This window comes from Drosophila santomea, chromosome X, assembly GCF_016746245.2.
Source record: "Drosophila santomea strain STO CAGO 1482 chromosome X, Prin_Dsan_1.1, whole genome shotgun sequence".
NCBI classification, from domain to species: Eukaryota; Metazoa; Arthropoda; class Insecta; order Diptera; family Drosophilidae; genus Drosophila; species Drosophila santomea.
Window position 1 is genome coordinate 21,876,466 of NC_053021.2, and position 12,624 is coordinate 21,889,089.

General features: G+C 44.9%; 3 protein-coding genes across 8 annotated transcripts; 2 read left to right on the forward strand and 1 right to left on the reverse strand.

The window, feature by feature from the left end:
• Nucleotides 1–24: 24 nt before the first annotated feature.
• On the forward strand, nt 25–1,876 carry LOC120455522 (tRNA methyltransferase 10 homolog A). Its single transcript, XM_039641802.2, has 2 exons — nt 25–859; nt 916–1,876. The coding sequence occupies exons 1-2, from the start codon at nt 112–114 to the stop codon at nt 1,134–1,136; spliced, it is 969 nt and encodes a 322-aa protein (XP_039497736.1). The 5' UTR covers nt 25–111; the 3' UTR covers nt 1,137–1,876.
• LOC120455521 lies at nt 1,154–8,505 on the reverse strand. 3 transcript variants are annotated; one of them, XM_039641799.1, is made up of 4 exons: nt 8,362–8,505; nt 6,874–7,261; nt 3,077–3,381; nt 1,154–2,724 (listed from the first exon to the last, which is right to left on the reverse strand). In XM_039641799.1, the coding sequence occupies exons 2-4, from the start codon at nt 6,954–6,956 to the stop codon at nt 1,997–1,999; spliced, it is 1,116 nt and encodes a 371-aa protein (XP_039497733.1). In that variant the 5' UTR covers nt 6,957–7,261; nt 8,362–8,505; the 3' UTR covers nt 1,154–1,996. The 3 variants fall into 3 exon arrangements, with proteins under 3 accessions (XP_039497733.1, XP_039497735.1, XP_039497734.1); XM_039641801.1 differs by having other exon boundaries at nt 3,077–3,403; XM_039641800.1 differs by having other exon boundaries at nt 6,874–7,258; nt 8,362–8,492.
• Nucleotides 8,506–9,219: 714 nt separating this feature from the next.
• On the forward strand, nt 9,220–12,446 carry LOC120456568 (serine/arginine repetitive matrix protein 1). Of its 4 annotated transcripts, none has more exons than XM_039643448.1 (5): nt 9,226–9,491; nt 9,553–9,754; nt 9,828–11,324; nt 11,858–12,091; nt 12,227–12,446. In XM_039643448.1, exons 1-5 carry the CDS (start codon nt 9,478–9,480, stop codon nt 12,347–12,349), a joined length of 2,070 nt encoding a protein of 689 aa, XP_039499382.1. In that variant the 5' UTR covers nt 9,226–9,477; the 3' UTR covers nt 12,350–12,446. The 4 variants fall into 4 exon arrangements, with proteins under 4 accessions (XP_039499385.1, XP_039499382.1, XP_039499384.1 ...); XM_039643450.1 differs by having other exon boundaries at nt 9,229–9,491; nt 9,574–9,754; XM_039643449.2 differs by having other exon boundaries at nt 9,231–9,491; nt 9,571–9,754.
• Nucleotides 12,447–12,624: the final 178 nt, after the last annotated feature.

Here is a 12,624-nt window from a genome sequence, read left to right on the forward strand (position 1 = left end):
CTTAAAGCAGCGCTGTTAGGCGGAGCACGCTGAATACGCTGTCAAATCAGCTGTTTGCGATATTCGTTTTCATGCCACTCAAATTGAACTATCTAGTTGCAAACTTAATCCATGGACACGACGGAACAGGGGCCTAAGGAGGTGCCCCTGGCGCTGACCCCGGCGGTGCTCAGCTTGAGCAATTGCCCGGGCACGACCCCCGGAACGCCGCTGAGCAAAAATCAGCTGAAGAAGCAGCGCAAGCTGGCGGAGTTTGCTGAACTCCGGAAGCTGCGTCGCGAACGGGAGCGTGAGAAAAAAAAGCAGAAGCGCCGGGAGTCCAAGGAGCTGGGTCTGCCCCTCCGGACGGGCCCCTCCCGCAAGGAGCTCAAGAAACGCCAGGTGACAGACGTCGGAGAGTCCGTCCTCTCGGTTGCTATTGATCTGGACTACGACGATTTGATGCATGAGCGGGACATCGCCAAGTGCGTGAAGCAGTGCCTCCGCATCTACACCATCAATCGGCGCAGCCCACAGCCGGGCAAACTGCACTTCACTGGCATCCGGCGTAACGGCCACATCCACGACTCGTTCAAGAAAAACGACGGCTGGGAGAACTGGCACGTGCAGTACCATTTTGATCGCGGGCACGCCGATGTCTTCGACCGCAGCCAACTGGTCTACCTCACCTGCGAGTCGGATCGGGTGCTGGACAAGCTGCAGGCCGGCTGCACCTACGTCATCGGGGGCCTGGTGGACCACAATCACTTCAAGGGCCTGTGCCACTCAAGGGCCACGGAGGCGGGCTTAACCACCGCCCGTCTCCCTCTGAGCGAGCACGTCGACATGAAAACCAGGGCCGTGCTCAGCACCTACCACGGTAAGTGGTGTGTTAATTCATTGTTAATTTTGCTAATAATACTGTATTTCTTTCAGTCTTTGAGCTGCTGACCAAGGTGGCTGCCGGCCAGGACTGGACTGCGGCCATACTGGACACGATTCCCATGCGCAAGGGAGCCAAGGCGAAAATCACAGAGAAAAAGGATGAGCCGTGTCAGGATCTGGAGCAGAAGGACGAAAAACCGGATGCTGAGTCAAAGAAGCCCACCGAAACCGCCATCGAGTCTGAAATCGAATCCCACTCTTTGGACAGTTGACAACAGTCGACATCGCATTTCGAGGTCTTTTTGATTTTTATTTCAGTTTCTTTTGTTTTTACAAAATCACATTTAGTTTTGTTTCGCAAAATAAATTATAACTTAAAATACATAGCGCAAATAATATTAAGAATACAAAAAAGTGTGTTACTGGATTTAATGTTTAATTTATGTTTTACAACGCACAATGATGGCCAGCGCCAAGTCGTCGAGAGAGGGATAACGTCTTCTGATTTGTGCACGTTACGTTATATGGCGAATGCGTTTCAAGATAGCACCGAACCAAAATTTTTGTATGTTTTTTTATTTGCGTTTCTTATTTGCCACTTTTTTTTGGTTTTCTCATTGCTGTTTCAGGCTTTTGATTTGGATTCAAATTAAGTAACTTAGCGCCCTTACAGCGACATCAATATAAACCATACATATACATAGGTAAGTGTGTCTGTAGTATATATGTACAAGTTGCGTGCCGTCGCTCGTTGTTGCTTCTGCTTGTAGTCAGTAGATAAACACAAAGGACAAATACAAACTTAACTCATAAAGTAAAATAGTAATAAACAAAAATGTACAAAGCAAGATAAAGGAAATCAAAAATAGGGAAAACTTTTGGCTTAACTTTAGGATAGTTTTGGATGATTAGTTTAGTATATATGTATATATAGCACTACTGTATAGCAAAATATATAACTGATCTCCACCAGGGAAAATAGAACCGCTCCAATCGTTGGCGTCATCTGTTTTCTTGTCCGTTTGTCTGTTTGTCTGTAGATTTGTTAAGTTCTATGTGTGTATGCATATGTATGTTAAGATAATAGCTTTATAATACGACAAATCGGACCGATCGCCGATTGATCCAATCTTTACTTGAAGTCATCCGATTCGAGTATCTCAAAATCGCTTTCGTCCGACGAATCCAAGGCGGTGACAATGCGCTGCTGGTCGCGATCTCGACTTGCATCTGTTTCATCACCGACGGGACCGGCTGCGGCAGCTCCACCTGCTCCCCATTGCACCAGGCCGGACACAAGGCTGGGCAGCAGCTTCCCGCTGTTGGCCAGCAACGCCTGAGCCTGGGTTTTCACGGCCAGGGCCACAAGCTCGCCGGCGGGATCCGGTACGGCGGCTATCTGACGCAACTGAGGATTGCGACTGGCATCTACGGTGGTGTGATCGGGGAACTGCAGCCCCTTGGACAGGCTTTCCTCCGACGAGGAGGAGGTGGTGGACAGCGACGAGTCGCGCTTGAAGTGGCCTTTTCGGAAGTTCATATCCTCGCTCTCCTTGGCCAGTTGCTGATGCTGCTGCGGTTTCTCCTGCCTCTTCGCCGCTAGTGGGGCTAGTTCATCGTCCTCGTCGGTGGAGTGCTCATCAATCTCGGGTATAACATCCGGGATGAGGAGCTCCGACGGTATGTCGTCGCTGCGCTCGTCATCATCCTCGTCATTCGCTTCGGTGGGCGAACTGATGGTGGCCACATCGCTAGCCCGCTCCAGCACGAACAGATTCGACTCGTTCACGTCCGGCAGGAACTCATCCTCTGCCTCGGCTTCCATGTTGTTGTAGTTCAGCTTCTCCGACCACTGGAAGTCTGCGGAACAAACACACTTTTAATTTACAAACTATTGTGATACTCGAAAATAATATTATATTGTTATATTTGAAATCATGCCGCAATGAGGATGCCGCATTTGGTTGAAGTGCATTTTGGCTGAAGTGAGAAGTAGATTACTTTGAATTCAAAAAAAACGAAGTGGTAATACAAAATTGCCAAAAATCATTCAAACAAAATTGCCTAGATCGATACCAATTATTTTCGACAACACAATGGCATTCTGAATTAAAATTGGCATTCTGAGGATAAGTTTTAACTTTCTATGCAAAACATGACCTTTTCCCCCACTAACACCCACCCACAACATGGCCTCTGGAGGACGACTCACCCCTGTGCTCGATCTTCAGCAGCTTGAAATTGTACTTGGTGGAAACGAGGGCGGAGACGACCAGGATGGTCAGGACCAGCGTGGAGCCGGAGATGAGATGGCCGAGCACTGCGATGGTGCCCAGGCAACCGCTGCTGGCCAAGCAGAACATGCTGGGACTGCTATGGCGCCAGTCGTCGATCCTCTGCAGCCAGGTGTTGATCTTGCCGCGCAGCTCGTCCGTGGGCACAACGCGGAAGCTGCAGCGCGTCCAGTAGATCCAGTAGCCAAGTAGTCCCAGGAATAGCACGCCCAGCGGTCGGACCCTGGAACGATCACAGCGCACGTCTAGTTGGTTGATTTTAAGCGGATATATGATATATTTATAGCTATATTTAAATAAAGTCGAACTACAGGGGACAAAGGCTCGCCAGCTACTGCCAGAGATAGCCCGAAAACTCGATGAAGTCTATTACGTTTGCAAATGTTTAGGGCAATAATTAATAACCGCCAGCGAGTGGCGAAACATGTTCTAGCAGGAAGCAGAAGCGTACCCAGTACCCAGTTCCTCTCCCAAAAAAGAAGCAAAAAGCTGGTCAAACCTGGTCGGCCGAGCAGCGTATTTTCGGACATTTCGTTTCCATTAAACGGCAGAACGCTTCTACAGTGCGTATATCGACTTTAAGGCCAAACATCATAGCTCTGTGCGTTATTATTGAAAAATTTGTTTTCTGTGTGGTATCCCATTGGTTTGGTTTTAATTAATTTGAACAGTCACTTCTGGCATTTCTTGAAATTTAAACCCGTGGAGATTTAAAGTATGTATTTGTAAATCATTATTATTTACCAACATTAAGATGTAAGATTGTATCGTTTGATGCCTTTATATTATTATTAAATACCAAATGGCAAGGCCATTTTTATTTGGATTCTCGATTACACTACTGAATCGCACTGCTGCCGCCAACAAGTTGTGCAAAGTGAAAACACAAAACAAACGTTTAGCAAATTCCAGATAGCTGACGAAGGCAACGATCGCCCCATAGATCAGGTTTCCCCTCTGCGGATCTTCAGATTCTGCCTCTCAGCACATCAAGTTATCGAACTATACAACTACGCACCACCCATCCGCCGGAAAGAGGGCCCACTGTAGTGGGCAGCAGTAGTTGGGCTATTGCCTGCCAGCTGACTCATAAATTATTCAAGCGCCGCTCGGTTCTAACTAACAGGAACTCAAAATGAACTCCCAAACTAGGAGGCTATTATTGGTTTCGGTGTTACGATTGGTTGATTTATGGCCCGGGTGCTGTTTATCTGCCATGCACTGAGAAAAAAAGGCTAGCCAACAACGTTATAAAAAGCATCATACAAGCACCACTTTCGAAGTACGAAAATTGGCGATTTAAAAAGAAAAATTGTGTGCAAATGACACCTATGATATTTAGCGTGTATCTTCTTAAAAGGTATTTCAACTCGATTTAAACACTAAATTGTAGATAGGAGACTTATTCAGAGTTTTACTAGGCAAGTGCTGCTATTTTTTTTTTCGCAGCTGTATATGGCTTCTATTAGTTTCAGCTTGCAAAAGAACTTACAACTTAATGTCTCGCATATAACGAACGAAAGAACCATCTTAGCGAATTTTTGCCAGTGTATATCGTATCATTTTCCGCCTGACTCTATTGTGTGCTTTTGTTTTCGTTTGACTTTGCTGTGCCCTGTTGTTTGTTTGCTTGTCTTTTATTTGCCAGCCCTACAAAACGCGGACGGCTTGTTTTCCTCTTAAAAAGCGTCTAATTAATTATCTCGCTGTTTCGCTGCTAATTCGCACTTTGGATTGATGTTGATGGGAGGGCGGTGCGTGGGGACGTTGGCGGCCAGTTTTGGAGTGGTCAGCGCTTTTTTTCGGCTCGGACGCTCCACTGATCTAGTGCATGTGCCGCAGTGGAATGGCATGACACTGATGCCATTGTTGCCTTTCGATCGCTGCCTCAGCGTATTTTTGTTTACTAATTGTGGCTGGGAGCTATTGGGGCACAAGTGGAAAGGCTAAAAAAGCAGAAAGCCACTATGGCGCAATTGTAGCGTTTAGATACGGATGCGGAGAGCGTTACATGGTCGTAAATGTTCTCGCTGGCACAGTGGACACCCGCCCAATGGCACGGTGACAGGGTGATAGGTTTTGCAGCTATGTAGACATACGTTATGAAATACTTAAGCACAGGATTCCCCCCAACAGTTACGGGAAATAGTAACCAATGCAATCTGTGCCAGAGCTCGACTTAATAAAGATAGCCACACTATTTGATGGGATGAATGATGAATCGATCGAATTGGGTTTCCAGAATACAAATGCATCTTGCGAATACATTATCCATCGCATAGAGTTGTATCTACGAAAGGGCTGCGTGCATTCATGCTGTGTTTTTCTTTTAATTCTGTTTTGGTTAATTGCGCCACACAGAACGCTTTAAATGGGCGGAGGAGTGGTCGGTGTGCATGGGCATGGAGTGACATTTTATGTAAAATTATACATATATGTATACACATACATACATACACAAATATTTATATAAAGCAAGGACGGCGCGACGGGGGTGAAGGGCGGGGCCTTTCAGTCAGCTAAAACGAAGGTGTAAGCACGTACAAAAGATCGCCGGCATACACACAACAACCTACAACTGAGCCTAAGTCAATAGAACTGATTTAAAATCAGCGAAATTAACGGAAGTTAGTACACTTTTTATCAGTTGAACAAGTGCACAAACAAACAAGTTTTAATATTGCTTAGTCTGATAAATAATGTAAATGTATATAGTAATCGCTTTTAGTTGCTTTGCACATTAACCAGTTTTGAAATTACAGAAACCTTTATATTTTGGGATTCACTAAACACAGTTCTCAGAAATATCAATTGCAATAGCACCACAATCTGAGATGCCAATTTCAGTAGCTTTTCCAATGCGAGCTCTACGCTTGTGGCCATAGGTGTGTTTGGATGGCATGTGCATGCACATAAGCTTCATTTCGGTGCGCTTTTACATATGTGGAACAATCTTTACGTGTGCGCACATATGTACATATTTTCCGAAAATAAAACATTGCAACTTTCAGCTCGGAATTGGCCACGCGACGAGGTTCTTTCTTTCCTTCCCACAGCTCCACAACTTGGCTTGTGTCGCCGACCATACGATTTTACACAGTATATTTTACTTATTCACTTTGCTGCGGAGCTTTCTTTCAATGGGAATGAGACTGAAATGGCTGGGAAGAAATTCGGACTCGCTCGACCCAATTAAAATTAAAATATTTTAGTGCGTAAAGCACTTATAGGCCTTAATGTGAAAGCATACATATATCCTTGCTATTTATAGGGATTACTGGCCTAATTAACACCCGCCGACAATTGTCAACGTTTAACACAAATACTATCGCTATTTATCAAATGTACACACTTGCTTCTCATTTCCAAAAACGGACAAGGAGTCCGAAAGACTACAAATTATATTGTGTTTTTAGTTTTTGTCTAATTTTATCAAATGCCTATGGGTTTGCTTTTAACATGAACGTTAGTACTAATAATTTTGTATTTGGGCAATGAATTTTAAATGTGTCTATCCAAACGTCATTTTCTGTGGATTTAACTAAATCCAGATGAATATTTATGGCTCGGCTTTATGAATATGGGTTATGATCAAGATTCCCATTTATTGATACATCACCGGGAGTTGAAAACTCACAAAGTTACGTCTTAGTTTTGAAGAATAGCTGGACCAAGAAATGACAACTTTTTGGGTGGATTCATACTTTCGACTTACCATGCCATTAGGATGACTGTGACCACGGCTGCCGCTCCGCAGTGGAGCGTGGACCTCGACGGACGGGGCAGGACTTGAAACATTTTGTGTAAGCGTAGCAGCAAGATAACACTTTGCGAATTGCCTTTGTGGGCTGTGATTTCGAATTTCGGCTCCCGCAGATGGCGGGCTGGTTTCCTTTCCGCTCTGCTATTCTAGGCGACTTCCGGTTATGGTTGGCTGTCAATTTCCGCTTGTTGTCCAGACAATCGCTTTACCGTTAGGCCAGGTTCTAGGTCAGCTGTGCGCATGGGCAGAGTAACGGTTTAGGGTTTAGCTCTCTTTCCTTTTGTCCTTGCCCTCCTCTATTCCTTCTATATGCTTGCTCTTTGTTGAAAATCCGCGACTGCTGCGTAGAAAATAAAATAACAATATTTACAATAACTGTTGCATGAGCAATATTTCGGCTACATGGCAATTTACCAAAATGTTTTTGCCTGTTTTGCATGTTTTTCTGGCATTTGAGGGCCTGTCTCACTCACACCAGCGCACTTGTTTTTCGCAAATGGAAAACAATTAAAAACAAAGAAAACTGCGTTGTGCAGCATGGAAAAGGTGGCATTGGAATTGCGACTTTTCCATCAGTGATTAACCACTCAATTCGAAATACTTATTTTATCAACTTATTCCGAAGTAGCTTGTTTTTCTTTATTATTTATTCCCTTGTTTTGCTTTTATTGTCGCCGCTGTTGTTGTTATATTGTTGTTGCTGTTTACTGCTTGGCTCACCGGCTGTGTGCAAGTGAGATGGCACTGCAGCGTGGGAGAGGACGATAGCAAGCATGTGGTAGAGAAACAGAGAGCGGAGCGCTTGGAAATTTTGTAATAATAATAATAACAAAAACGGAGCCAAAAACTAACGCCCAACAGAGCAGCAACAACAACTAGAGCTATACAAAAACGTATAAAAAGCAAAGTTGTTTGGCCTTCGATGTCTTTTTCAATTGCGTCGCAGAATGATACAAAAAAAAAAAAAACAACAACACAACACACTCAGCGTGTGTATATACATATACATATGTACCCACATAGTGCGAAACTTGGCGCATTTTGTTTTTGTTTTCCCTGCACTTTTACCGTATTTTTATTAGGGAAAAGGGGGGGGAAAACGGTTAAGGGTAAAAATGACTGGGTATTCCACTTAAAAAAAACAAAGAAAAAGCTGATAAAACCTATTTTTGCACAAAAATAACACCCCTATCTCACTCTCACACACACACACACGACTACACGCACTCTTTACACACATTTACAACGTAATTTGGAAGGAAGAAAACTGGAGCAGTCTAAACCGCTAGTAATTCATAATTTCAGTACAACTCAGTTTTCTGCACGTTCTCGGCGAAAACGATTTTCGATCGTTTTGTAACTAGACAACAACACACACATTACAAATGCAAGCGAAGTTACGAGCACAGACATATAAAAGCTTTTACAAAATTCGCATACTTTTCGCTTTTACTAGTGGTATCCAAAGAGACTTTCGAAAATATTATGCTGACTCCCGAATTCCAAACAAATTCGATCGCGCCACAACAACAACCAGTGCAATGGAAAACACATTCAGTGAATGTGACCGCGCGCAGAACGATAGCAAATACCATCCGGCAAAATCAAATACCACAAAATACCACACCAGTTGCAATAACCATCTACTAAACTGTTGAGTTCGATAAGTTGTTTGTCAGCTGTTTCAAATTAGTTGGTTAAAAACCAATAAAACCAATAAAAGCAAAACAAACCAACATAAGCAGCAACAAGGCTGTTCAATATTTTGTTGAATCGATCCACTAAAGTGCTCTGTGCACTTGTCTTCTGAACTTAGAAATTTTTAATTTTAAACTCTAATTAGATGAGTTTCGATGAGCAATTATGATAATTCGCTAGAGTAAAAACTTTTATGTCGTTAGTTTGCTGTTGAGTTCAAGGATTCAACTCATTTCAAATGAGCAGCGTATAAAATATGTTGTGCCTTAATAATATTTGGAAATCGCAGAAGATATTAACTTTCACTGAAGCTTACGAAATAAACTACTTAAGTTAGAAATTCAATAACTTTGGAAATACCCCATGTATTCCAAAACACAAATCTAAATTTCTAAAACTGTTTGCTACTTAAAACTCTGTGAATTTGTTAAATCTTTACTAGAAACGCGACTTTCAAATGTGGAAGTGACAGCATGATATCGATAACTGGTGTCATGGTTGCACGGACTTCGTGTGAGTTTTGAATCGCCATTTGAAATTATATGTATTTCCCTGCATTAAATGCTTTCCAACTGGCTCTAAAAAGAAAGTGCGATTTTCGAAACAAAAATTACAACCAAATTACAATGCTTTCACGATTTGGGGCTTAATTTTATTAATGTAATGTGCTCTCTTTAGAGGTTTCCCAATTTTTGGCGGGAAGTCAAGGGCTCTAGAGTGCCATCGTCATCTCTAATGGCAACTGAAACATAGCAGACACTGAACGAATTTTAACAAAACAAATAGGTTTAGCTGCCCCTTGAGAAAGCTTCCCGACATTTAGACATCCCAACGAAAATTCCCAGTAGCAAAACACCAATGGATGCGACGTGGTAAGTGGACCATTGATCACGGTTGTTTACGGGCTTTTAATTGCTGCTTTTTCCCATTCTGGTGGCTTCTCCATTTAAGCAGGGCAATGGAGCAGCTGCTGGCTGCAGTTGAGCTGAATCGTAGCCAGAGCGAGGCCACCACATCAACGGCCACGACAACCATATCGATCTGGAGCGCCCCCTCGCAAGGCAGTGGCTCCAGTTCTATGGACCCTGTCTCCTTTCGGTTCCGCTTGGACGGGCAGCCCATATTGCCACCGCTGGTGATTTAAATGTTCGGCCGGGGAGTGGCTGTAACTCAGTGTACTCAGGCGTAACCCTCTTGCTTTGTTTCAGATGACGAGCGCTAAGAGACGCGAGGTGCAGCTGGCCCGCCAGATGGCGGAAAACCTGGAGGAGCAGTACCGCCTGACCAGACACTCGGCGGGATCCGACATGGCCAGTCGGAGAAGTCTGTCGCAGCTGCAGCAGACAGAGACCCTCATCTATGACAGCACACGGGGGCAGGCTCGGCCGCAGACTCTGGTCTTGGGCATACAGCTGCCCACCATACACGTGGATCCTCCCACGCCTCAGCCGCTTGTGGAGCCAGTAGGCAACACTTCCCCAAGACGACATAATCGCATTACCGATCGTATCCTGCAGTTCGAGCAGTCGGGTCTGGGTAAGCTGCTGCCCAAAGTTCCAGACAAGAGGATCTTGCGCACAAGTCCTGCGTTAGCCGAAGACCAGCGAATGCAGCATCAGGATACAAGGTCAAACAAGGTCGGAGGTCCAACCGCAGAACCAGCTAGTTTTCAGCGCTCGAGAAGTTTCACCCTGGAGGAGCCCTCCCAGGTTCTCGTAGAGCACATGCAGAGGGAGGCCCTGGCTCTGAAGCCCAGCCAGAGTTTGGCCAACTTCCAGAGGCAGACAATCGAGTCTCAGGCCAAGCGGGTGAACCGTAGTGCTAGAAGCATCAGCAGCAACAACAGCAACAATAGTAACAATAGCAACAATAGCAACTCTAGCCGCACAACGAAGACCATCGTCACTAGCACCACAGCCGCCGGTAGCAGCTGCTCCAGGCGTGATCGAGAGGTGGAGCGTATAATTGAACGGGCAATAGACGAGCACGGCGCTTTGGAAGCCAGTCGGAAGGCAGGAGTGCGTAACTATCTGCGTGGCCATCGGGAGCGGATGAATCAATTGGTCATCCACCAGGAGGAGGAACGTCGTCGCATGCAGGCCCAATTCTATAATCAGCAGCGGCTGCTTATAGAGGAACTGTGTGCTGAAATCGATGTTTCCTCGGGCACCGAAAATCCAGACGGTCTCATGTCGCAAAGCACCAGTACGGGAGACCTGCAGCGTTTCTCACCCGCGCCCACCATGTCCCCCTTTTCATATGCCACGCCGCGCAGCTACCAGGATGTGAATGATTTTCTGCCGATGGCGGAGGACATGTGCCAAATGGCGTCTCCTTCTTCCGTTCGGAAGAGGCTTTTTAGTCCGAAACTAACACAGGACTACGACTCGGAACCGCAGCCACTGGAGGAGGTCAGTGCTCCCAGCACACCGCGATTATTGCCCCTCAGGAACAGCAGCTTAACCAATAGCAAACGAAGTGGCCAAGCTGTCCGCCGACGATCGCAAACTGTTGGCAGTAGTCCCCGGAAAACGACCCCCCCTGCAGACCACGTGGTGATGAAATCACCAGCGAAGCCTGATGGTGGAGCAGGACGACCGAAGAGTTCCCCGGTGAAAAATAGCTCCACTATAGCGAAAAGGGGAAGCCCACAACCAAAAAGAGCTTCACCAAAAAGCGTCTCACCGCCCAAGCGACAGGGCAATGTAAGTGTTTCAAGCGAACTTAAGCGATATTTCATTTGCTTTCTGAATCATAAAGTTTTGATGTTTGCCATACTAATTTAGCAGAAACTCTTGTTGGAATTTCTCTTTAAATCCATTTTACATTATGTTTTAACGACCTGATTTCAATTTCGTTTTACATATTTATTTCACTAAAGCATTAACAAAAGCATTTTCTTTTTTAGACATGGCCAGGAAATGCTTTCTAGTGTTTACATTTTCAATTGATAATACTCTAACAGCTAAATTTGTATTTTAATCCCATATAAAGTGAAAACCTTGACCGTGTTATCTTTAATATCTATGTCCTGTACTCCATTCCATTATTTCCTCTTGCCCAACATAAACAGCGCAAGAAGCCCTAACAAACCAGGTGGTCAGTTATCAGAGTGCCTTAACAAAGACTGCGAGGAAATTGAGGGACCAAACCTCCAGCACCAGTAGCTAACCGAATTACTAACCCACTCAGCAAGTGCCTTCGTTCCCTGTTTAATTTCGCCTCTGATCCCCGCCAGAAACACGTCGACCTGGAGCAGGAAGAGCGCCAGTGGGCGGCCACACGTATAAATGCAGCTGTACGAGGATTCTTGGTCCGCCGGCTTTTTGCAACCGAGCAAGTGCAGCGAATTGTCCAAACCATCAGGGACACCCTGATCTTCGTGTTGAACCTACACCTGGAAACTTGTGGACATGGCCTGGATGCAGAGGAGCCTGCAAACTTGCGCCTCAAGGCGCGCCTGCTTCAACAGGTGGGTAGCTGGCTCGTCCAGTTGTAAAAGTTGTAAAAGACGACGGAATTTGTGCTTCAGGATTGGGTTATATGAAAGCTAGAAATGTACCTGACTACTCTTTCCCTTATTTTCTTTAACTCTTTTTGCGAACAGCTCTGCTCCGCCAGTCGCACCCTGCACCTGATCTTCTTCCAGACCAGCATAAAGGACCGCATGGAAATCATCGCCCGGGATCGCAAGCGGATCAAGACCAAACTGCTCCTCAAACATCGCTGATCCGACTCGGAATCGGAATTGGCACATCTTAACTTTATTTAGGTATTCCTCTTCCCCTTTCTCACCAAACATCTACGTTTTTATTATTTTTATTTAATATCATATTGTAAAATATTTATATTTGAGCTGAAATGGAAAATTAAATGAAAGGAAATACATATATCGAAATACTAAGAGTCGGGGCGGGCGGTGAAGACTTTTTATTTAAATTCAAGAGGTATAGTCACTAGATATAACTATTCACTAGATAAAAAGTTTACTCCCTCGATTGATAA

Coding starts and splice junctions, on each gene's coding strand:
- LOC120455522 (XM_039641802.2), top strand. CDS start 112: ATGGACACGACGGAACAGGGGCCTAAGGAGGTGCCCCTGGCGCTGACC. Junction 860..915: donor CGTGCTCAGCACCTACCACG/GTAAGTGGTGTG, acceptor TATTTCTTTCAG/TCTTTGAGCTGCTGACCAAG.
- LOC120455521 (XM_039641799.1), bottom strand. CDS start 6,956: ATGTTTCAAGTCCTGCCCCGTCCGTCGAGGTCCACGCTCCACTGCGGA. Junction 3,382..6,873: donor ACAGTCATCCTAATGGCATG/GTAAGTCGAAAG, acceptor TGATCGTTCCAG/GGTCCGACCGCTGGGCGTGC. Junction 2,725..3,076: donor GCTGAAGATCGAGCACAGGG/GTGAGTCGTCCT, acceptor TTTGTTCCGCAG/ACTTCCAGTGGTCGGAGAAG.
- LOC120456568 (XM_039643448.1), top strand. Junction 9,755..9,827: donor AGCCCATATTGCCACCGCTG/GTGATTTAAATG, acceptor GCTTTGTTTCAG/ATGACGAGCGCTAAGAGACG. Junction 12,092..12,226: donor AGGCGCGCCTGCTTCAACAG/GTGGGTAGCTGG, acceptor TTTTGCGAACAG/CTCTGCTCCGCCAGTCGCAC.